Source organism: Acomys russatus, chromosome 32 (genome assembly GCF_903995435.1).
Source record: "Acomys russatus chromosome 32, mAcoRus1.1, whole genome shotgun sequence".
NCBI classification, from domain to species: Eukaryota; Metazoa; Chordata; class Mammalia; order Rodentia; family Muridae; genus Acomys; species Acomys russatus.
Window position 1 is genome coordinate 17667939 of NC_067168.1, and position 26066 is coordinate 17694004.

Sequence of the window (26066 nt, forward strand, 5' to 3'; positions counted from 1 at the left end):
GAAAAAATAAGTTTTCTCACAGTACAGGAGGTCAGCAAACTCATAGGCAAAAGCACGGACACCCAAACATGACTCAAGCTCAAAACTTTTCTTTAAAATGTAAGTTTTGGTAGCTGAAGTGCTGGCTCAGTGATTAAGAGCACTGGCTGCTCTTGTAAAGGATCCAAGTTCAGTTCTTGGCACCTACATGGCAGCTCGCAACTGTCTGTAACTCCAGTTCCAGGAGATGTGACGCCATCTTCTGGCCTCCAAGGGGGTACTGCATTGATGTTGAACATTTATACACACTCAACACTGCCAAACACTCATACACATATAAATTCTTCTGTATAAAATGTAACATCTGGAGATGCCCCAGTTTGAAATAATACCATGCCCAGAAATTTACTTGAAAACAACAATATTTATAGCTTAAATAGTATTTGCTTCAAATAACATGCTAATTGTTTCAAAATTACAAAAGCAGGTAGGGGTAATAACTCATGAAGCTATCTAATAAGCATACAAGATAATACTGTTACTTGTTTGGCATCATGTTTAAAGAATCCTAAAATCCAAACATTGTGTATGTTCCCCAGTGGCAATGTCTGAGAATGAGAAATGCTGGTAAATAGAACTTCATGTTATTTCATAATAACCAACTTGGTCTAACATGTCTCTGTTGTTTTAAAACAAAATCCCAATATTGATTTTACTAATATTGACTCAGGAGACAAATGCTGGGGTGAAAGCCTACCAGTTCAGAGAGCCAGAGAAAGAGACTTTCCTAGTCAGCCGATGCCCCAGAAGGGAAAAGAGCCCTTTCTCCTTCTCCATGCTGTCTTAAAGACTCTTCAACTGTATATCCCAACATTCTGTGTTTTCATATGTTCACTTCCTGTCACCTGGTTGCTCGCTCTGCTTCTTGACCTATGGTTGGCTTTATTTAGCTCTTGTTTACAGAGAGCACTGGAGTGGAAGCCGCACTACAATGAGAAACAGTTTTTTTCCCCCACTGGAGTTCACAATGTGATCAAATATTCTGCAACAGTCTTTTAAATAAAATATTCACAATATCAATGTAAAAACATACTTAGAATAGAACTGGCAACCACTGACAGCCAAGAAGAAATTAGCTTCTAATTGGACCAGCATACCCCGGGGCTGCTTAGGACTGGTCAAGACAGCAGGGCCCAGGAATCCTGGGCAGCTGTGATTCTTGGAAACAGATGTGCTAGTTGGAAATGCCCTCGCATGGGCTTTCACTTTGTAGGCAGCTCAACAACCTGACTACTGTGGGTATCAGTGAGAAAGGCTCCAAGAATGCCCTGTGAAAGGACCTTGAGTGTGACAGGAATAAAGAACTGCGGCCAGGCAGATCAACACACTGCTTATGCATGCTGTCACGTCTTAAGCACTAGGCACTGGGGGAAGAGTACCAATGACACAGAGCTGCCACCCTAGAGAAGTCTTTTGGGCATGTCAACACGGCTAACTCCCAATCACCACGTAACAGATAAAGTCTGGGTAGCCAGACCCTCTCTCTGGGTCTTAGCATTCCAGGAGACATGTAGGGACTGTGGAGGGAGAGAGGGAGCAGCACAGTGGTTGCCCTCTGAACGTAAGTACTGGGGTCCTCTTTAAAGTTTCACTTGGAAAGGGGATCTAATAAGCAAAAGGAGAACAGTTTAGATGCCACTAACCCAGCCCAAATGTCTAGCTACCATGTCAGCGTGATAAAAGCCTGAGCCAGGGGTAACAGTCACCGGCCTTGGCAGTAACTCACGTGGCTCAGAAGCAGAGGCGACTTTGCTCAGAACTTCACAGCCAAAACACAGTGAGCACTCACCATCGGTGAGCACTGGCGTTGGTCCTCAGGCACACAGAGATGGAGGCTTTACTCTTCAGAGAAAGGCAGGGCTGTCCCACAGACTTCCTGAAGGCTGGTTTCTTACAGACCCAACTTGAGTAACAGCAAGGTAGTTTGAACCCTTGGCAGGAAACAAGCAACCAACTGCACCCATTGCTCCTGTCAGCAGGTACAGCACCCTTTTCTGTGTGGGCTGGCAGTGACGTTGTGAGGCCCCTGAGGAGCAAGGGCTGTCACTCTCGGATGTGGCGAGCTACCTATTACCACGAAAACCCCAGGGCTTGTAGCAACCTGCAGTCTACCCAGGAAGGACTTTAGAGGAGGTGGAGGGGCAGGGGCAGAAAATGTCTTCAAGGAGACCAAGGAAGACCACACAGCAAAAATTATTTCTATTGGGGGTTTTGTGTAAAAACAATCTTTAAAAGTCACCACTTTACTGGGAAAAAGAAGCAGCTCCCCAGATGAGTATGTGTATTCATTTATTTATTTGCTTATTAATTTTTATGTGTTTGAGTGTTTTGCCTGCATATATACATTTACTATGTAAATGCCTGATACCCACGGAGATCAGAAAAGGGTGTCGGATCCCTCAGAACTGGAATTATGGATGGCTGTGAATCACCATGTGGGTACTGGGAACTGAACTCAGGTTCTTTCGAAGAGGAGCAAGTGTTCTTAACTGCAAAGCCATTTCTCCAGCCCTAAGTATATTTTTATGGCTATTGCAGTTTCAGTTTGTTTGTCTGTTTTTTGTTTGGTTTTAAGAACACTTCACCCAAAGTGGAGTTCCGGGCTTCTCTTCAGTATGTGCCCTAACATTAGATGCAGGGAGCCTATGGAAGGACCACAGCGCCATACCCTAATGTTAGCATGCAGGGAGCCTATGGAAGGACAGTAGGGCCATGCCCTAATGCTAGCATGCAGGGAGCCTATGGAGGGACAGCAGGGCCATGCCCTAATGCTAGCATGCAGGGAGCCTATGGAGGGACAGGAGGCTGGGGGATGCTTAGAGCATGTCCTTTGTCTTATAACTGCAGTGGGAAGGGAAAATCTGCCCTGGAAGGTGTCTTCTAGTCTTTTTAGGCATTTTCCTTTCTTTTAAATAGAAAGCTTTAAAACAAAAAGGGGGCGGGGCCTGGAAAGCACTTAAATCTTTATAGGGCAACTCTACACTTCCTAGGTCTCTAGTGCACGGCAACTCCAGGATTTGAGTGACCAGGGCAGTCTCAACTCTTCTGTAATCCCATCCTCTAGTCAAAGCTCTCCCACAGGAGTGCCTGCTTCACCTGACCTGACTGTGTGAGTCTGCCCTCTACCTTGCCGGAAACCTCTGCACACAGCAATGTAGATACATGCATGTCCCAGAGAATTCCCACGGGGAGGAACACTGGGAGATAGCCTTTCACTCCATTCCAGTGTTGGAGAGCAAGTGAACCAGCATCACCATAGAAGGCATGGAAGGAGATATGCTTAATGAGGATTAAGCTCTTGTGCTCACTAGGCCAGTACTCTCCACTCTCCCACAGAGCTACAATCCCAGCCTCCAAAAGGCTTTTTAATCAAACCGAGTTTCAGTCTAGATTGGGATGGAGTGAGTGGTCAGAAGGAGCAGGGAGATCTTCATGAGGCTGCAGTTCCTAGAGAGACAAGATACCACAGAGTTCTGAGAGCCCCTAGGGTGGGCCTATCTGTCAGTGATCCCCACCAAGAACACGGCCTGAGACCTGGAGTGCTGTCTGATTCACTAATAGCAAATAACTAACACGTAGCCACAGAAGGGATCAAGCGAAATGGGAACGTGGCTGGCTGAGTGGCTAATGGCAGTAAGTTGCTATGAGGCAAGGGTGGCTTCCTGTGGGTTGAGGAAAGGATGCAGGAGGTGGCAGAGGCCTCTGCAGTTCTCAATGGACTGGCACGCGTGGCTCCTCCTGACTTCCCTCTTCCTGCCATTTCCTGGTACGTCCCCTGAATTAGTAGGGGTACACCAGACTCTTGCGTCTCTTCCACTCCTCTCTGCTCTTCAGCAATCTCAGCCCTGGCTGCCATCTGTAGTCACAGAATGCCTGCCTTCACCTGTACACACTTGAACCTAGAGCCAGGCTCAGGATGCCTCCATGGGACCAAACTCAGGCCAGTTCTGGGCAGTTTTCTTCCGGAGGCTCCTCCACACAGAGCTCCTCCACGCAGAGCTGAACTTTCACTCCACATATCATCTCTCCCATGTCCTCTCTCTCACAGCCTGACTTCCAAAGGACCTGGCTCTGAGAACGTCTTGTTTCCTAAAAGGGATGCTGAGATGCGCTGAATCATGGTGCTCCCAGCCTCTCAGAGACAACAGTGCTGATTATCGAGGCTCGTATGTGAAATACTGGACAGTATTTCATAGCCTTTCACAAATGGGGTAACACAGCCACACGGCTGTGACGCTAGAGGACCATGTGGTACTAGTGCCAGTGCTGTGCCCCACCACAGGCCTCCTCGAAGCCCAAGGGCCTAAGACAGTGGGTCTCAACCTGTGGGTTGTGGCCCCTTTGGTGGTGGTGCTGAACAAACTTTGCACAGGGGCTGTCTGTCAGATCTCCTGCATGTCAGATATTTACACTATGATTCATAACAGTAACAACATTTAGTTATGAAGTTAGTAGCAACAAAAATAACTTTATGGTTGGAGGTCACCACAACTGTACTAAAGGGTCGCAACATTAGGAAGGCTGAGGAGGCTGAAGACCACCGGCCTAGAGGGCCCTCTGACTACGCTGCTGAGTGCTCTCGCTCACACAGACCCACAGAAGGTGTGACAGTTACAGGAGGGGATGTGCTTCTGCAGAGGAAGTGTGTGGTCACCTTGAGCTGTTTTCACAATATGATTTTCTTACGAAATACCATCCATATATGGGCAGTCAGCCCAAGGTAAGGAGTCACCTGGCCCTGGACTAAGTCAGGTGGCGGGGAGCAGAGACGACAGGGTGATGGGTACTTTCACATGCCTGACTCTCAGGAAGCCTCACCAACAGCAAGGCTCTGCCATGTCTGCTCTTTCTTCTAAGGTCTTGTGGAGGATGAAGTAAAGTAGTGGACTGGACGTCTACCTTGAATCTGTGTTCAGGGTGTGGATTCCCAAACACTATGAAAGCCTGCCCGCAGACCCTTGACACTTAACAGCTATGAAGACCTCTTACATGTAGACAGCTGATTTTGATCTTTCCTAAGTAATACTTTGAAGCTAGGTCCTTCCAAGCAAATCCAGCAGGAAATGGGGATTGGTGTTTGAGGCACACCTCAGAAGCCAGGCTGTGAAGGGATACAGACAGAACACATAGCGAGACACAAAGTCACTCCATTTTTAAATGCCTGACTGAAAAACCTAAAAACCACACAGGTAACAGTCTCTTACTTTAAAGGCACAGAATACAGAAACAGGCAGTTACGTGACAGTGCCACTTTGTGACCAGCTGTTCATCCCAGCTTCCTCAGAGTCTGTGGTTTTGATGGCCGTGTGCTTAGCTGAAATCCTCGGCTCCCTATATTCCCTTCCGGACATCTGATGTAGCCACGAGGAAGGGCCACGGGAGAGTCATTGCCAATGAGAAGCTGAAGGTTTCTGTGGATGTATCCTCCTGTGATGAGTATGACCCCACGGACAGCGAGCATGAGCCAGAACGTTAGTCCTAAGAACGGGACAGCTGCAAGTGGCTGAGGAGTCAGTGCTCTAGCTTTGAACGACCCGTAAGTGAGAGAAATAATGTTCTTGTTAATCCAGTTTCCTATTAAATGCAGGGAAAGGGAAACACTCATTCAAAATCACATTACTGTGTGTGTGTGTGTATGTGTGTGTGCACATGTGTGTGTGTATATGCATGTTATCTCTATCCTTAGCAATGGGCTTTCCCTTTCAATCCTTGCAATATGGAGAGTGGACACACTTTGTTTTCTTGGCACATGTGTACTCCTGTGAACGTGGGTAAGTAGCTTGCTCAGAGCCCAGTAGATATCAGGGTCAAGACTTCAAGCCAGGCCCACGAAGGCTTCCAGACAGGATGGCCTTCCCGGGTAAGCACTTGGCTCTCCATGCAAAGTGTCAATTCCTTCTATTTTTTCCACACTGACTTTAGGTGCCCGGAGGGTCATGATGGGTGACACTCAGACTACAAACAAAGCTTTCTGGCTGAGAGAGGTGACTGGGTGACTAGGAGACAACAGGAGGGCAAGCTTTATTTTTCATGAAAACCAGTGCTATGAAAAACAGACATCTTCTAGTCAAGCTAGAGTTAGCACAGTCAGGCTGAGCTGGGCCATTAGCCACAGCATGACTACAGAATACTACAGGACACTGCCACATAACCACAAAATTTATCTTTTAACCAGTTTATCTTTCTGATGATGAAATTAAAGGGTCTGAAAAAGTCTTCCCTTTAAACACATTTATGTCTGTATGTCCACTGTGTATATGCCATTTGTGTGCAAGTGCTCACAGAGACGACAAGTGGGCCTTGGATCCCCTGGGACTGGGTTACAGGTAGTTGTGAGCCAACTGACATGGGTGCTGGGAACCAAGCTGCAGGCCTCTGAAAGAGCAACAAGCCTTCTTAACCACCGAGTCATTTCTCCAGTCTTCTTAACTTTCTACTCTATGATTTTTCACTTTCTGGATAGCTATGGTTTTAAACTGGCTCAGTAGTTCAAGGTTTTATTATTTGTTTTTATAAGCTATCTGGAATTTAGAAGACATTTAAATTTAGTTATTTCAATATATAAAATTTTCAAAACTATACTGCTCTTTAGGTAAAAATCCCACATTTTAGCTAGCAGGCTCTCCCAGTGTGTTCCAGTCTGGCTTGGCTGGCCCCTGAGGCCCTACTGACCTGCAGCGGTGTGGAAAGGGTCCTTGTCTGTCTCTTTACCTGCTGAACCTTGGCCACTGTGTCCTTAGAGAGGTCCCCAACATCCCCAATGCTGAGTTTAGCCCATGCAGGGCCCCAGGCTGTCCTGCACTTCCTCTCACTGACACTTGGTTTTCTCTGCACAAACAGTGTAGCTGACAGGAACACTGGAGGGGAGAAACTGGAGCCTACCTCAGGCACTTGATGAATGAACAAAAAGCATGGAATAAACTCTAAATTTCCATAGCTGGAATCCACACACCAGAGAAAAGGAACCAGCTTCCTTTGGCTCCCCAACCTAACCACTCTGGTTTGCAAGGAGGCAGGACAGACATGACAGAGGGAGTCCAAGACTAGGTGCTACGTTTTTGTCCTCCTTTCAGCTGCACATCTGAGTCTGTGCTAAAGAGGAGTGATCTGTGCACCCAGCGTGAAGGCAAATGGAGTATCTTTAGTGCCAAAGGCATAAGCCACTAGCACAGAGGCTGCCCCTACAGTTTCTTTCCAGTGTCCAGAGTGACCTTGAAGCTGATACAGAGCTTCTTGTTATGGAAAGACCACAAGCGGTGGCTTCTGAATACCTCAGCCTATGGGCTGGGAGGAGAGGCAGGAGGATCAGGAGTTCAAGGTCATCCTCAGCTACACAGTGAGTCCGAGGTTAGCTTGGGCAACACGAGACTCTGTCTCAAAAAACCAATAAAAATAAACAAATAAATAAAAAAAAAAGAGGCATCTCCAATCAGTGGAGTGCTTGCCTGCCATACTCCAGTGCCCCATCAACCAATGCAGTGGTGCAAACATGTAATTTAATGTGAGGAGGTAGAAGCAGGGGGATCGGGTATTCAAGGCTAGCCTACAGAGTCTGCCTCAAAATGATGAAAATAAAAATTAATTAATTAAAAAACAACAAAACAAAACCCAAAAACCTAAGTAAGCCTCAGGCAACAGGAAGCCTCTTATAAACCAGAGAGGGCCATGCACTTGGACATGAAGACTTCTACCCCACTCTTAGGAAAATCAGAGTTTTAAGACTCCACGACAAGGCTGCTAGGAAACCATGCACAGGTACAAACATACGTGGTACCCCTCATTGACTGGATGGACAGTCTGCTAAAGGACACCCAGCAAGGAACAGCAAGGCAAGCAAATCAGAGAGTCTAAGATGGTAAGTGAGTCCAGACAAAGGTAACTGCTCTGTGCTCAGAATTCACATGCCACTGTTCTTGTTTTGCTGAGTAGAGGGTCTCACATGTTTTATTGAGTACAAACCACAGCTTTTCACAGAAGTGTCACAACAAACCCTGTACTGATTTCAAGTTTAATGTGCACTCCTTTGTAGTGCTAGTATAGGCCACATAGTGAGACTCTGTCTCACAAACACAGAATCTAACTAGTACTGCTAGTATAAGGCTGGCGAGATATCTCAGTGGGTATGTGTGCTTGTTGCTGAGGCCCGGATTCATCTCCAGGACCCACATGGTAGAAAGAGAAAAACGACACCTGAAAAGTTGTTTTCTGGCTGTCACAAGCTCACCATAGCACATAAAGGTGTGTGTAGCGTGTACACACACACACACACACACAAATTTTATGTTGCTAATTCAATGCCCTGGCCATTTTAGAGCTTGTTTCAGGGCTTAGGACCTCCAGGCTTGTTGTATCAAGCTAACAGGAGGGAGCCACAGAAAGCAGCCTCTCCTTATAGCCTTTGGAGGGGGAGAGGTAGGTCAGCAAGATGGTCTGCAAATAAATGACTCACTCTTTCTGAGGGCTCAATACAATCAACAATCATGAGACGATCATGGGGTTTAGATTTTGCTTTTCAAGCACAGAAGCACATTCTCTCAGGGTGCAAATGGCCAGGACTTACTAGGACCTATGAAAATGCCATGAATCTGGAACAAAATAGAATCAGAGCTTGGCTGTTAAGCCATTCTAAGAACACTAGAAAATAACAGTGGAATGCTGTGAGATTACTTTCCTGGCAGATTCAAAATGCAAAGCTTCAAGAACTTGGCCCAAACATGAACACAAAGGTGAGTGTACTTCCTCTTTAAGTATGGTAGAAAGTGGGCTAGCCTTGGAGGCAAATATGCTTGGACCAGCCTTGCTTGACACCCAGGCCAGTACTAGCTTGAAAATGGCTCTGTCCCTGGAACACACTTGGCTTTGTGGACTGAAGTCTGTTCATAAGGGATTATCATTATTTTTGTTCTGAATTCATTTTCACTCACTGCTAATTTGAGTTGTTGTGTGCAATGGCTACCCTGAAAGAACAGACAGGAAACCCTCCACCTGTATCTTACCTGTGTTATCTCTGGCTACAAGGCCCTTAGGAAAATCCCCTGGAGTTGGGGACGCCCCACTGTCCCACTTCACCATGTCGAGGCTGTTGCAATACTCCCATCTTTTTTGCTGAAGCTCCTGTAGCCAGTAAGTCATGAGCTCACGATTAGGAGCCTAGAATGAGAGAGGGGAAACATTATTAGAGCCATCGGTAAAATAAGGGATTCAAAAACGTCTGTGTACAAACTGTATGTATGGAAGAGAGCAGGATTAAGTAGAGAGCAACCAGGTTGCCTAGGAGAACATAATGGTAAGACCCCGCTGCTGAAAAACCAACTACACAATTCAGACACAGAACACAGAAATGAAGCTGAACAGAGCTGCTTTCTAGCTTTCATTTTTCTGAGCCAGGCTGCTGAGAGAGGAAAGTCATCAACAGTGCCACCCCAGATGTGAACCCTGAGAGGTACACCACCACCCCGCAAGGCACAACATGTAACGTTGGCATGACTGTGATAAGCGTAACCAACCACTTTTTGTTAGGATTTGAGGCCTGTTCCACAGGGAGGAGCCCTCTGCCTGAGGCAGTCATAGACCCCAGGAAGGAATCTACTATTATTGATTTGCTAAACACTCATGTGTATATGTGCAGATTAGTGCTGCTCGCAGCCTTGGCCAGAGAAACTTCCTATAGCTGTGGGCAGCTGTTAACGAGGGAGCACAGCTGGGCAAAATACCAAGAATTAGTGACAGTGAAGTACTCGGCCCTAACAGGATACCTGCATCACCTCAGAGCTTGGACGACATATGTTGAAGAGGGAGCGGAAAGAACATTAAGTGCCAGAGCATAAGGAATGATGCTACAAAAAGACATGACCTGGGCATGACAGGCTGTTGCAGTCATGAACTCACTGCAGCATTGGTAACCTAGATAAGAGTGCAGCTGTCAACATTTCACCAGGGATGGGGAGGGCTCATGAGGCCCACAGTTACTGGGGCTATCATCAGAGGTGTAGTCACCGAAAAGCTGTGCTTGCTCCAGTGAACAACCTCCTACCCGTGCTCACCTAAGTAACTCTGGTTAAACTTGGTGGGTCACACGTAAGAAGGCATGAAGGAGGGTTTCAGCAGAAGAGAGCGATGAGAGAGAGCAACAGCTGCCGAAACCTGCCAACAACCCAAAACACACAGCATTGGGTGGGCGGATACACAGACTGGCAGAGCTGCAAAACGAAAAGAGCAAACTGTGGATTCACAAAACATATGAATATTATTTGCTTACTGCTAAGCGAAAGAAGCCAGATCACAAAGGTCACATATTATATGTCTTCAAACAACCAAAACGGCTAACTTACATGGACAGAAATAAATGTGGGGGTTCTAGGCTTGAGAGTGAAACAGGAACTGACTACAAAGGGGCAAAGCAGAGCAACAGGGATGACAGGATTATCCCATATCACTATCGTTATGGTACAGTCAGGATTCTATGTACTGGTCCAAATCCATGGAACTTTATGCCCAAAGAGTGAATTTCATGCTGCAACGATAAGTACATTAAAAAAAAAAAAATCAGTTGAGGGCTGATGAGATGGCTCAGTGGGTAATAGTTCTCCCTGCATTAACAAGAGGACCTGAGTTCGAATCTCCAGAACCTATGTAAAAGGCCAGGCCCGGTCCTTCGTGGCTGCCTATACCACCATGCCTGGGAGGAGGGGAAGCACAGTCAGGAGGGTTTTGCTACCAGCCTGGTCAGTAAGAGACCTGCTTTCTCAAGGGAATAAGGTAGAATGTGGCGGAGTAGAACACTTAATGTCCCCTTCCAGGACCTGTACAAGCATGTGAGCCCACAAAGACCACCATAACTGTACACATACTACACACATCACATATGTGCAATACAATCAACCAAGATACAAGAAAACCAAATTATGCAAATAAACAGTGTTGGCCACATAGTTCCAGGCTGACCCCCTGCAAGAAGAAAAATGTTATGTCACACCTGTGGGAATTTTGTTGTGTTGATCTGGCTGGCATCCACTGTGGTGTGCAGACTTCAGACACAGTGCTTCCTGGGTCACAGGTAACACATATCTGATGCCAAGTGATACGCCCGGAGGCCAAACTATTATCATCTAGAACAACCCCAGCCACGGTGACTCTAGCCTTCGGCTCTTTTGTGCTAACATTTGCATACCTGGCCCAAGGTAAAGAAAGACATGTTCTGCAGGATCTCTGAGCATTGATGGAAAATTCTTTCAACTATCAGCCAAGCACTCATTTCACCCACTCACTCGACAACTTTTACTGAGCACCTATCGAGAACTGGAGCCTGGCCCGTTGGGAAGAAAAGAAAACCAATAGCTTCCATGAGAAGTTGAGAGCTACGAGCAAGGGCATCAGGGGAGGCAACGGCGCTGCAGAAGGTCCCAAGGCACGCAGCCCAGGTAAAGAGAGGGAAAGGAAGCCAAAGATGAGGACCCGAAGGCTTGTAAGCTTCAGAATACAGTGCCTTAGACAACAGTGACTTGGGAGGAAGGTGCTAACTTCAGCTTACTTGTCCCGACCACAGTCTATCACTGAGGAAGCCAGGGCAGAAACCTGGAGGCAGGAGCAAAGCAGAGGCGATGAAGGGGTGCTACTTACTGGCTTGTTCCCCATGGCTCGCTCAGCCTGCTATCTTAGAGAACCCAAGATGGCCAGCCCAGAAGCGGTCAACCAGGCAACGCAAAGCCACCTAGAGATGGCGACCAACAGGGTTTAACTGTGTTTCAAAAAGAAATCTAGAAATCAAGGCCAGGGAGATGGTTCAGGGGGAAAACACTTGCTGTGCAAAGTGGGAGGTCCAGAGTTTGACTCTTCAGAATCCATTTGAAAGCCATGTAAAAAGTGTGGCAGCTGCCTGTAATTCCAGCACCTGGGGTGGGGAGGTGGAGAGAGGGACAATATCCTTTCCCAGAGAAAGCTGGCCCACCAGACTAGATGGAATCTGTGAGCTCCGGGCTCAGTGTGAGATCTTGCCTCTCTACACAACAGTGATCAAGAAAGACATCTGATGCAACACGGAGCCTCCGCATGCACATGCTGACACATGTGAATGTGCGTACACACATGCACACACACACACACACACATAGTCACAGACAATCTAGGAATCAATGGACATGGCGTGTCTGTCCACAGTCAGCTGTGCTCAGAGAAGCTTCTCCTTTGCAGTGTGCGGTGGGGACTGCAAAGATTCATAAGCGGTCCAAGTGCTGAAGATAAATCATTATAAAGTGCAAAGCCAAACGTGGGCCATTTTCTTAGCCCTTCCAGGACTAAGGGAATAATGTAAAAGAAGGGGCAGAAAGACTGTAGGCACTAGAAGAAGGGGTGTGAAGTGTTAGGTACTTTTCTGTTGTTCTCTAAGACACAAGCTGAGCTTGCTGGTCTCATTGGATCAAAGAATTTGGTGCCTTGAACACAGAAGAAAAGGCAGGCATGTGCCTGGTTTCTTATGTTCATTTGTTGCTGCTGTCTCAAGAATGCCCAAATGCCAGCTAGAATACAGCACTGATCCCCATATAAAAGATGACACCAAGCATCTTGGGAAAGCACCCTGGTTGTCTCCTATACAGCTGGGTGGATGTGAGAGACAGGGCTGTGTGGGCACAACTCTGGCATAGTAGCCATCTAATGCGTTTAAGAGCCGTGATATGAAGTGCCCATTCAGAGAACAGAGAGTGGCATGCCCTTCTGTTGAGGAGGAACCATGCTTGACAGCTGCCTAAGGAGCGCCATGTGATGCTCCAGCTGCTGCAAGTTCTCATGCCTAGGCCAGCACAGCCTTGAATCCAGAAGCACATTCACCCAGAGATGAGTCAGGCTCTGGCCCTCTGTGCCGTTCATGGACCCTGTGGACCATCCTCCCTCCAAGCCAGCCAGCTTTTCACTTGGTGCTCAAAATCATACTATACTAAATCATTTAATCCCAAGAAATTTCCTTTTTAAATTAAAACAAATTGGAAGTGGCAAGAGAATTTATTGGCCATTTTCTATATTGACAGGCCACATATACTATATATTGTATGAAACGAAATACTTACTGGTCCCTTTGCTTGCCTTAGACTTTTATGTCATTAACTGTAGAAATCTTTCAGCAGGCCTCTCTTAAGGATCTACCACAGTAGGACACATTGCTGGAGAGCCTGGCTGAGGACTTAGCAGCAAAGCCAGGGAGCTAGACTTCACCTGCCACCACAGTCTACTTGTGACCACCTCGCCTCAGCTGTCCACTCCCTGGAGCTCCAGCCCTCCAGCAGAGGATGTTCACCTATCAAAACTTGATACAGAGGGCTGTGGAGATGGAGATGGTTCAGCTGGGAAAGTGCTAGCCTTGTAAGTATGAGGACCTGAGTTTGATGTCCTGAACCCACATTACAAAAAAAAAAAAAAAAAAAAAAGAGGAAGGAAAAGAAAAAGGGAAGCAGCAGCAGCAACAGATGCTTGTAATCCCAGCGCTGGAGAGACGGAGCAAAGAGGTTCCCAAGGACTTGCTGAACAGCCAGTCTAACCTACTTCAGGCCAAGGAGAAACCTTGTCTGTCTGTCTGTCTGTCTGTCTGTCTGTCTGTCTGTCTCTCTTTCTCTCTCTCTCATACACACACACACGAAGGAGAAAGAAAAGGTGGAAAACACCCAAGGATAACAGGTATTATTGTCCTCTGGTCTTTGTATGAATATACACGTACATGCATCCCTGAACATGTGCTGCATATGTCTGTCTCTCTCCTTCCCTTCTCACCTCCTCGCTCTGTCGTCCACATACAATCATAATAGTTGTCTGACCCATGCCCATTCCAAGGAATTCATCCCAAGAGCCCCTAAAGATGAAAAGGGGACAGTGGCGCGTAGATTAGTGACTAGCCAGGACCTCACCCTAGCAGTGAGGATTAGGGGCACAGACTTTAAGGAGACCTAATCGACTCCGGCTGCTGAGATGCTCAGAAAGCAAGCATTTTCTTTTATCTAGCAACAAACAACCAGACACACGCTCACCATGACCAACATAAAATGCTCAGCTTGTTGGAGGTCAGACAAAGACAGATCTTTTTAGCATGTGACTCCACTGCCTCGCAGACTGGCTGCTTTCTGAATAAAACAGTTTTAGAGATTAATGGGGTATGTGGGGGAGCCCAGCTATATAATTGAGACATCCTTCATTCTATGGACTGAAAAAGTCTAGTCCAAATTCAAAGCAAAGACGGTAAAACTCATCTACAGTTCAGTCTGTCCTACCATATTATATTATTATATTATAAAGCCATAATAATTAGAGCAAAAATATATACTGCTGGGAAATAAAAAACATTCTTAAATATGTAATCAAGTATTTAAATAACAATTCAAATCAAACCAGTGGAGAAAGACTGAACTATTGAATAATGGCATTGACAACCAGTCAAACATCTGGACAGAAAATCACCAAGAATTATAACCTACATGAGAGACCTGTCATAGTGGAGAATTACCTCAAACTGAATACAAATAATTAGATGAGCAAGTTAGTTGAACTTGCTAAATTAATGAATGGAATAAAATTCATGAAGTTACAAGAAAGTGTCTACATAATTAAGGCTGTTTTTTTCCTTCTGCCTCTTGAGGCAAGAGATACTTAGATTTCTACTGCATTTTTAAGGAGATGAAGACATACCTGGCCTTACAGAGCCATGTAGCAGAGTAGAGACGCCTAGGGGGAGGATTCGGCAGAGAGCCTGGACAGGAAGCAGTGGGGTCTGCTCCTCAGATGAGCACGATTCTGCCCAGATGTGAGCTGTGGTGCAGTGCGTAAGGCAGACAGGACACTCCTTTAGAGCTGAGCCCTGAAGTGACAGCTAGAAGGACAGACTTCAAACTGCAAGCCACCAGCTGCTTCTCCCCTAAAAGCTCTACAGGGCCAGCTCGAGGCTGACAGTCACTAGTGACGTGGAAGAAATGTTACCTCATTTCTATTTCCTTGGATCAGAAAGTCTTTCTAAAGCCACAATGTAAGCAAGCAAAGAAAATGTGCGACTGAAAATGCCAGAAATAAACTGGGAAGAAGCCTAAGGAGCTTCCAAACTGGAGTCTGATGTGGAGTCAGGGCAGGAAATCCTTGCTCAGCTTGATCCCAGGGCAGTCTATATAAGTGCATTTTACAGATGCACCATGGCTGCGGTAGCGACTAGCTCTCAGCTGCTTGAGTGGCAGGAGCCTGCTGGCCCCTGCTCCATGGTAACCACGACCGACCAGAAGGCGGTGATCAAAACTGCAGTGTCAGAAGAGACGCAACAGGACTCGGTGGAGTGCGCTACTCAGGGCGTTGAAGAAGTACAACATAGGAAAGGCCCACATCAAGAAGGAGTTTGACAAGAGGCACAGCCCCACCTGGCAGGGCATTGTGGGGTGGAACTTCGGTAGCTGTGTGACACATGAAACCAAACACTCCATCTACTTCTACCTGGGTCACGTGGCCATTCTTCTGTTCAAATCCGGTTAAAATCATGGACTGTGCCAAACACCCAGTGATCCATCCAAAAACAAGGACTGCATCCTAACTTCCAAATGCGAGAGACTGAATCTTCAGCCTTGCTAAGGGAACACCTCATTTGAATCTGTTGTTTTGTACAGGAGGGCATCATCTCTGTATGAGTTTGTGGTTATAAAATAATTAGCAAACAGCTTACATTTGTATTTATTTTCTAGTCCTTAGTTCTGTACCCTGTTTTTTTTTTTCTCCCATATGCCATTCCTTTCAAAATAAACCTGTTAGAGAAAAGGAAAAAAAGTACATTTTAAATACCCTTTGCCCTGCTCCTGCCCCCAGGGTCTCACCATGTAGCCCTTGCTGGCCTGGCCTCTCTCTGTAGACCAGTCTAGATTCAAAACTCAGAGGTCTTCTGCCTCCCAAGTGTTTAGCCTGAAAGTACATTTTAGACTCCAGGGATTTTTTTTTAGATTTATTTTACTTTGTAGATATAAGTATGTCCCTGGTGCCTGTGGTGGTCAGAAGAGGGTGTCAGATCCCCTGGAACAGAGTTAGAGATGGTTGCGAGCTGCCACGTGTGTGCTGGGAACCAAACTCACATTCTTTCTGAAAGCAACAAGTGCTTTTAGCCACTAAACCATCTCTCTGGTCCCAAATTAAGACTTTAATGTCAATAATAATGACAACACACACACACACACACACACACACACACACACACACACACACACACACACACCCCAAACAAAAAACCTCGATGAAGAATTTGGATAACCACAATGCCAGAAATGGTCCCTCCCAAAACTTGGGTGTACTGCTTCTTGAACATTTTTCTACCCACAAATACATACACCAATTTCCTTTAAAAAACAGGAATCTCTGCATTTACAATGTTAGCATGTTAGCTGGCAACGCCACTCACTGAGCTTTTGTTCTACACAGTCATTTAAGCCTGCAATACTCTCCCACAACAGCAGCATGTACCCATCCACGGAGCCTGCACATTCCCTGCTTCACCACCTGACAGCTGATGGGAGGCCAGGACCTCCTTTCCCCAAGCCTCAGATGCCTCACTGGTGAAATGGAGATCACACTAGGCTCCCACTCCAGGGTGTTAGGTACCAGGCGCTCTGCTCACGTTCTGGGGCATCGTGCTTACCAAGCTCTCACAGCCTGCTTCACTGTCAGATCCAAAACCGAGTCTGCATGCCCCATTCCGGAGGAGGAGGAGGATGACAGTGTGCCCAAGACAAACTCCATTCTCAGTACTTCAGCAGGAAACAGAAGTTCCTCTATGGCTTTCCCCAAATGCTGAAAGGCTGATGACCTCAAACAACACTGACGTTCAATTTAAAACCCCACGAGGGTGCGGATTTTAGGGGCACACCAGAGGCCATGCACTCATGAGTGCACAAGGCTCAATTCTGGGGTATAGGCGTGGTACTCTGAGACTGAGAGAATAAGACCACCAGTCCATAGGGTGCTTTCACTGGATGCTTGCAGCCACAGTCCTAATCCAAGGACCTGGTTTAGAAAGCAGCAGGGCTGTGGCTAAGAGTGCCTTGTTGTTCTTTTAGAGGACATGGGTTCGATTCCCAGCACCAGATGGTAGCACATCACCATTTGTAACTCCAGTTCCAGGGAATCCAACACCCTTTTCTGACACCTGAGGGTACCAGGCATTTATGTAGTGCACAGATATACAAGCAGGCAAAGACACTTGCACACATAGAATAAAATAAAATAATGTTTAAAAATAAAATAAAAACAGAGAGCAGCAAGCAATCATAAGGCCATATTTAAACAGACACAGAGAAGACAGCAACAGCGTCCACACAGAGCAGGCCCATCAGGTCTGCTGATGCTGTAGGATTCACCTTTTCCAAACCTACTTTATTTGGGGTTCTTTAATGCATATACCTCTCTTCCAACCCACCTACCCTAGATAGGAGAGAAAGAAGGTTTATGGGAACCAGAGAAATAGACCTTTTTAATACTCAGTTCCTTGGAGCGATTCCCCTGGCATAGTTGGCAGGATTTCAGCAGACCAGCAATTCAACCAAAGCTGCTGCTGGAACCTGGAACAGCAGCCAGAGCCCAGAGCCCTGAAGCGTTCTCCGGAGCAGTCTCTCTACGAGCGTGTGGAGCAGTGAATAGCCAAACAATACCAAGACCCAAAAAGCCACAGCCTCCTGTTTGGGGCTCATATATACATCTCCTCTCAGAGTCTGCACTAGGATGTGTTTCAGCTTTCAAAAACCAAGCCCCCATATGAGGTGGCTCGACACTACAAAGTGGATGAACATCACATGCTCTCTCCCAAGTCTGTTCCCCATCCCACACTTGAGATCAAAACAAAAACATGTTGACATCCACTACAGATGCCCTGACCAAGCCTCTGCAGCAGGCCCTCCAACTGGATGGGTGTTTTTAGTTTGCCTGTTCCAAACCCTCTTCTGTCCCCTAGTTAATGAAGTTATACCCATCCCATGTCTAAAACCCTTGGACGTTTTCAAATGCCAAGTCATTTGGCCGGGCATAGTACCCACACTGCTTACCCTCTATAGGACCATGACCCTCCTTCCACACAATGGAGGAGCAAGGACAGTTCTGCTCCCATGACACCACCTCCCCAAAACCAGCTCAGAGACAACCATCTATGTGGCCACCCATGTCCCCTGCAGAGCCAACCTTTCATTTCTCCGATGTGCTATGTATGAGGATGGCTTCGGATCTGCTTAAGAGGTTGGATTCGGGATTCTACCCCAGAGGGTCAGGTCCCACCACATTTATATGGTGTAACAGCAGAGCTAATGGTAACACATGAGTCACAGGCAGGAGAACACGCGAACAGATGGGTTAAATCTTCATGCTCCGTGGGAGGCCGTATAAACCACATGAAAGATTTTGCCCACAGTTCTTAAAGGTTGTAATGGCTGCTCATGGGAAGGAACTCAATTCTGAAACTTAAGAAAGGATATACTCATTTCCAAAGTACTTCCCCATGTGCAATAAAAACTGTATGCTTGATACTACAAAAAGTCCATATGGATGGTAGACAACACCCCAAATCTAACCAACAATGATTTCCAATTTTTCTTGAGTGTTTCAAGATCACTAAGAGTCTAGAAACAGGCCGGGCGTGGTGGCACATGCTTTTAATCCCAGCACTCGGGAGGCAGAGGCAGGCGGAGGCAGATCTTTGTGAGTTCGAGGCCAGCCTGGTCTACATAGTGAGTCCAGGACAGCCAAGGCTAACATAGAGAGATCCTGTCTCGGGTGGGGCGGGGGGGGGGGGGGACAACCAAACAAACAAAACCCAAAACAAAAAACAAAAAAAAACCCAACAATCTAGAAACAATCTCAATGGACTGGGCTCCACATTAATGGAAAAATACGTGTTTTTCCCTTGGAAGATTTTTGAAATCGTCTGTTTGAACTCAAGTAAGAGGTCAAGGCAGCTAATACTGGGTCTCCAGCTCTTTGGAAGACAGGATGCAATTTCACAAACTCCATACATTTAGGAAACACAGTAAATTCTCATTTGTTAAGTCTTTAAATTGCTAATTAAGATTAGCATTTTCATCTGTCTTATGACACTAACTAGCTGAACTCGAATCCTTTTCAAGGGCTAGATGGTTCCATTTTCTGACCTACTCTGGTGGGTGGCCAGCTGGGGAGTGCTGCTGTCCCCAGAGCTGGGGCAAACACTGTGCAAGCTTGGGCGGCTTGAACACTAAAACGAGACTGACACAGAACACTGATATGGCCGCACGAAGGGATGACAAGCCAATCTGTGAGGTGTTCCATATTAGAAAACAATCTTGAGAGAAAAGCAATTTTTAAAGGACCTTTAACTAATACCATAATAGATGGTAGCCAGGTATAGTGACTCACACCTCTAATCCCACATTCAGCAAAACTGTTGAGAGCCTGGCCAGCATGGGCTACACAGTGAGTTTCTAGCCAGTCTGGGGTGCAGTAGGACCCTGCTTTGCAGGGAAGAGGCACGAGCAGGCGATGGATGAACTTAAAATAAAGCCCACTAGCAGACCAGAGAAGAGCTGGGAAGTATGAAGCCATGGGATGCAGCAGACATGGCCAGCCTGTGAGGGGCTGGCCGAATCACAGCCTCTCAGCCCAGGCTGCCCACCCAGGCAAAGCTCATCAGGATGCAGGCGATGACAAGGCCACTCCCTGCGCCTGTTCTTCCTTTCAGGAAATGGCAAAGCCTGTCAACTGCTTTCAGTTTCAGAGTCAGGGAGCACAGGAAGCCTCCAAGTGACCAGAGAGCTACATTCTAAGGACTCTGCCATTGCAAAATCAGTGAAAGCCAGGGCAAGTTAAGAACTCCTGTGGCCTCGGCCAGGGTGCCCGCTAGACAGCCCTGCTCTAACACTGCCTCCTTCCAGGGCATAGAAACCCAGAATGCAAAGACGATTGCAGCTACAAACCACAGAGTGCTAACCCGAGAGTAAAGAGTTCACACTTCATGGGTTTCCGCCCACGCAGCAGCCTGCTCTTTCCGTTTTACCATCAAAGGCCGGAGAGAAGGCGATCTAAGTTCCATCCCTGGAACCATGCCATGGAAGGAGAGTTATGCAGTCCCAAGTTGTCCTGTGACCTCTACACATGTGTCATGACCACCATCAAACAGGACCAAAAGGAACAGTCACCCATGACCCAGAGAGCAGGTGAGAAGCCAGAGAACAGAAGGGCAGGGACGCCACAGGAAATGTAGACTCCTGAGGCCCACACTGGCCTACCAAGCACAGCAGAATCTCCAGGAGGGCAGGAACCCCACCCGGACAGTGCTGGAGCTCCCAGGAGCACTATTCTGAGGAAGCCACATGTCTTCAAAGGACAGGAGAAGTCTTACTAGCACATTATATCTGGAACAGCACATGTGTGAGGTCTGGCAAACTGTAAAGCTCCCTTCCTAAGGCTAGGTAGAGGCATCACTCTAGCTAACGGCCTGTTTCCATGGGTGGATCCAGTATCACAAAGGCACCTGAGAGGGATGGGGCGTAGACCCATCACTGCTTGTTTATTCAGCTCCCACTGGAAGCTTATAATCTCTGCTGCTCATTTCTAAACTCCATGAAACTAAGCTTCTTCAACTTATGCCCAACTTAAAATAGTTGAATGTACAAGTGTGTATCTGTACAAAACCGTAAGAGCATAAGCCTGATTTCCTAATAATGGATATACATGTCAATCAAATACCATCTAACAGCTTAGACCATGTGTATGGGGGAGATTTTAGCTCTAAGACTAAGTCGCACTGGGAATCAGTGTGTTTATATTCAGGGGAAGGGCAACGGGCAGAGAGTACCAACACCAAATGACCTCCTCCAGATCAAAGAGCCATCTAGTGACAGTGCCCTGATTGCACTGCAGTGTAAACACAGGAGAAAGCTCCATGGGCTAGAGGGGATAGCTGACTCCAGCTGGTACCCATCAGGACCTTGCCCTGTAAGGCCTGTCTGCAGGGGAAGTGGCTAGCTACAATCACATTTACAAAGGCTACCCTCCCTAAGGGCAGTCTTCCTGAATATCACAGAGCAACAAAGGGAAACACAACTGGGCCTGCTGCCTAGAAGTAATTCCTTTAATCCAAGATCAACATCCTGATAACACTGATACCCTCCTCCAGCCAGGGACACTCAGCCACACAGGGCTGGCTGGGGGCACTCTGCTGCAGGGAAGGCTGCTCTTCCCACTGGACTGGTCCAGAGAAAACTGCTGAGGAGGAGGAGGAGAGGAAGAAGAGGGGAGGGGAGGGGGGAAGAAGGGGAAGAAGGGGGGAGGAGGAAGGGAGGAGGAGAGGGGGGCCAAAAGATCCAGTACATGAAGCTTCTTCTTTTCCTCATTCCTGCTCTCCACACAAGCTCTGCAAGAGCTGAGCATAGCACAGGGTGAAACCTCATTACAAGATGCAGACTCTCACTTTCCTGAGGCGTTTCTGCAGACCCGAGAGGTACTAAGTCTTGGAGCAGCTCCACAATTATACCAGAGCCTAACTCTCCTGGCCCAGCTTCTCCAGGGATTTTCTTGATGAGATTAGATGGAGGCTGAGGAAGTGGCTCAGTGTTAGGTAAGTGCCTGCAGTGCAAGCAGAAACGATCTGAGTTTGGATCCCTAGCACGTAAGTCGGAATCCAGGCATGTATATGCCTGCAACCCCAGGGTTGGTGGAGGGACAGACATAGGCAGGTCCCAGGGGTTCCCCATCATTTTCTACAGAGAAAATGCCAGAACTATGCCAGAACTAAAAAAGCAGACATTTGGTATTTACCTCCCAGTTCTGACATATGCAAACAAATATGGCCGCTTTGCAAGATTCTTGAAATTCTTGGGTCATAACAGGTACAAATTACTTTTAAAGTTCTAACACTATATTTTCTTAAATCAATGGGAAAAAAATCACTGATATATTTACATCAAGATGCACAACACTGGAGTTTGAGAGATGTCTCAGTGGTTAAGAGCACTGGCTGCTTTTCTAGAGGCCTTGTGCTCAATTCCCAGTACCCACATGGCAGCCCACAACCAAGGGTAACTGTAATTCCTGGGCATCTGGTGCTTTCTTCTATCCTCAGCAGGCACCCAGGTGGTACACACACATAAATGCAGGCAAAATAGTCATACACATTAAGGACAAAATGTAAAAGGATGCATAATGCTTAGGACATGATATTATACAAAAGCATTTGCTGAATAAATGGACACTACAAGTCTTCCACTTACCAGGAAATGAGAGCACATACCCTTGCACCCATACCTACTCTCTACAAGAGAAGCTGAGGGCTTGAAGCAGTCCTTTAGCTGGCAAACATAGCCTGAGTATCCACTGGGTACCTGACGCCCTTCTAAAGCAATAGAAACACAGTGGGAACTATACAAGAAACTCTCGTGCTCCTGTGGGACTCAGAGCTTAGAGACTAGGAGAGGATCTGACAGCATCAGGGGACAAACCATCCAACTCTCCAGGACCTGCAGGCATGCTAAGAAAGCAAACCAAAGCCAGCGGGGCCCTGGCCCGTGAGGATTTAGGGAAAAATCCCACTCTGATGTCTCTGGACATCCAAACTCCAAATTCCTAATCACACTTCTTTCCGTCTCCCAGTCTGAGAATCATTTCTATAACAGCGGGGTTCCTCTCTCCTTTTGGGAGGGAGAGGGTTACCATTTTTAGTCTGTTCTGGTTAGAGATGGGAGGGCTGCAACCAGTGGCTGATGGTTAAATGTTTCAACCAAGACACCTGCCTTCCCCTCAGATCCCAGGTGGAAGTCAGCACCAAGTACACTTGGTGCTTTTCTTAGTTAATGCTCTGTTGCTGTGACAAAATACCATGACTGAGGCCTCTTATAAAAGAAAGCATTTAATTTGGGGCTTCATAGACTCTGTGACCATCCTGGAGGGGAGCACGGCAGCAGACAGGCAGCCATAACGCTGGAGCAGTAATTGAGAGCTTGCATGTTGAGATAACAACATGAAGCTGAGCGAGCTACCTAAGCATGACGTGGGCATCTGGGACCCCAAAGCTCACCCCCAGGGACACACCCCCTCCAACACCACACCTTTTTTTTCTTTTTGGTTTTTCGAGACAGGGTCTCTCTGTGTAGCCTTGCTTTGTAGACCAGGCTGGCCTCGAACTCACAGCGATCCGCCTGCCTCTGCCTCCCAAGTGCTGGGCAGGCCACACCTCTTAATCCTTCCCAAACAGTTCTACAAACTGGGGAACAACGTATTAAAATATATGAGCCTATGGGGCCCATTCTCAATCAAACCTCCACAGTGCCCACTCTGTTTCTCAGGAAACAGTTATCTTGGAGGGGGAAATGAACTGGCAGTGTCCATAGGAGGAAAAAAATGTGAAACACCCAGGTAGTGAAGGTGACCATGAGGAAGGCCTCAAGATGGCAGGCAGGGTAGGACAGGTCCTCCCAAGCTATCACAACAACAGAAGCTGTTGGAGATATCTCCAACTCTGCGTTTATATACTTTTTAAAAGTTTTACATTTTCTATAGCAGCGTATACTCGTTGCATCATAAAAATCAACGGGTTTCATTATGACATCTCATACGTGTATAGCAGGTACTTCCATCTTCCCTCCATTACTTTTTTTGTCCCCCTACCACTGATTCCCTTCCTCTTCCCAAGTAGTTCCCTTTCTACATATATAATCTTATATATATTCTACACATATGGTCATTTACACACACACAAACACACACATAATCTTTCAGTTCTAGATTGCACATACAACGCTCTTTCTTTCTGAGTCCATGTTATTTTGCTTAGCATGTGTGTTCTCCACCTCATTTTCCTTCTGATGACATAATTTAACTCGTCATGACTGAAGAAAACCTCAGACTGCAACACATTTTCTTTACCCGTTTGTGCACTTAACATTTCATTTTATAATGATGACAGTAATGTCGCAGGCCTTGCCCAAACACTTCCTGGAAGTTAACCCATCTGACCTCCAGGGACTGCTGATGAAGTAGGAACCATCATTATCTGGAGTCTCTTGCTCAACAGCATGCCGCAGAGGCAGGATTCACCCACAGGAAGAAGCCTGACTCCTGGCCTAAGCTCACTTTATTTATTTATTTATTTATCTGGGTTTTTCAAGACAGCCTTGGCTGTCCTGGACTCACTTTGTAGATCAGGCTGGATTTGCAGCAATCTACCTACTTCTGCCTCCCTGAGTGCTGGGATTAAAGGCGTGCACTGCCACCACACCCAGCTAGGGTCTAATCTCTTAACACATTCTTTATCTCAGGAGAATTCCCGGACAACAAAACTAAAGTCTAAGTGCTGTGGCTGGCAGTAGTCAGAGAAGCTCACTCACTTGTCCTGCATGTGAAAAAGGTGCCTTTCTTCCAATGAGCCTGGTAAATAAAAGAACAAATTGGCTTGAGGCTGGAACACAGATTTCCTAATGCTTGATTAGGAAACTGTCCTTTCCCCTCTGCAACAAGACGTGTCAGGAAGGTCAGTGGGCAGATCAAGTACAGCAAGTCTAAGTCACCAGAAAAGACCCCGACGAGAAACACTCAGATTTTTTGTTGATAGTACTGTCATCTTCCTGGTTTGAGAGGTGTTTGGGAGTTGACACAAGGCTACCTAGAAACAGCCTTCCTTCGTCACACCTCTTATCTCCAGGCTCCACCTATGTTTACAGATTGAGGGAGAAGATTCATCGCACTGGCACACACGTGCAACTTTGTATGGTGAGGTTGAGCAAATGGCCTTCCAAGTCCTAGGACGTGCTTGGCTCCATCTCCAACTTGAGTTGTTCAGGGACTCAAGAATTACTTTTGCTTTTGCTGCTGTTATACCTGGGGGCGTGGACTCCTGTCCGCCTTTACGGAATAAAAGGATCCCTTCAAAGGAAGCCCTGTGCTGGAAAGATGCACTCTTGCTGAAGGGACCATGAATGTAGAGTCTTCACACATCACTTTGCTTACAGTATTGTTCTACACACACACACACACACACACACACACACACACACACACTCTACAATCCATCAAGCAGGCTTTGATGAATGTAATTCCTCCGTTTCTTTTGTTTTTTAAAGACCTAAGGGCAGGGGGCGTGGCTTACTTGGTAGAATGCTTACCTAGCATGCATGAAGCCTGGGGCACACAAACCACATGTGGCACATCCCTCCACTCCTACCACTCGAACTTCAAGGCTACCTATGCGCTCAAGGCCAGCCTGGGCTACATGACACTGTATGTCAAGGGAAAAAAATGAGGGCGTAAGGTGGGTTGAAAGGATTTATTTTGAAAGTGTAGAGGGTTAGTAAGCTCTGCCATGTGAGGACCCAGGCAGAAGGCAGGCATAATCTGCAAAGCACAGTGAGCTCTCAGCAGACTAAATCTGCCCACACCTTGGGCTCAGACTTTCGAGCTTCTAGAACTGTGAGCAATACATTTCTGGTATTTATAAGCTAGTCAGTCTAGAGGGCATTGTTGCAGCAGTCCAAATGGATTAAGACAACCAGCTTACTGCCATAAACACGAAGATCACAGGGTGAAGTAAAGGGGACATGGCTGGGTCTCAAAATGGTCCTGTACTGTGTGAGTCCTCCCACCTAAGGGCTAGCTGCTATTTATTTTTGTGTTGTCTAAGAGCAATAAGGTTTCAAAAATTAACATTTTTAAATGGTTGAGAAAATCAGAAGAAAAATCTTTTGTGTGACATAAGGATACTATATGAATTATATTCAAATCTTGGGAATCTAGCTATACCAGCTCATGACTGCACTTGGACTAGTTTGACAGGATAAAGCAATGATGTCAGATGGCATGGCCTATGCAACCTCAAGTATTTACTATGTGGCCCTTTCCATAAAAGTTTGTCCTTGCTAAAACAGTGTCTCTAGATCCAAACTATGGCAAGAAGTATACCACAAGTACCTCCCCACCAAGGACTGACAGCAAACTCTTCTGGGGAAGGCTGAATCAAAACCCTTTTCTGGAATCCTACTATCTGCGATATTTACTGGCCTTTTACTGAATGGCAGCCA

At 46.6% G+C, this 26066-nt stretch overlaps 1 protein-coding gene and 1 pseudogene across 1 annotated transcript in view; one reads left to right on the forward strand and one right to left on the reverse strand.

Moving 5' to 3' along the window:
• Window positions 1-26066, reverse strand: part of Tbc1d2b (TBC1 domain family member 2B) — a 68198-nt gene that overhangs the window by 36533 nt on the left and 5599 nt on the right. Inside the window, exon 2 of the mRNA XM_051140761.1 lies at window positions 9036-9189. Within this exon, the coding sequence (XP_050996718.1) occupies window positions 9036-9189 (154 nt within the window). The remainder of the gene's footprint in view (window positions 1-9035; window positions 9190-26066) is intronic.
• On the forward strand, window positions 15201-15632 carry LOC127184429 (dynein light chain 1, cytoplasmic-like; annotated as a pseudogene).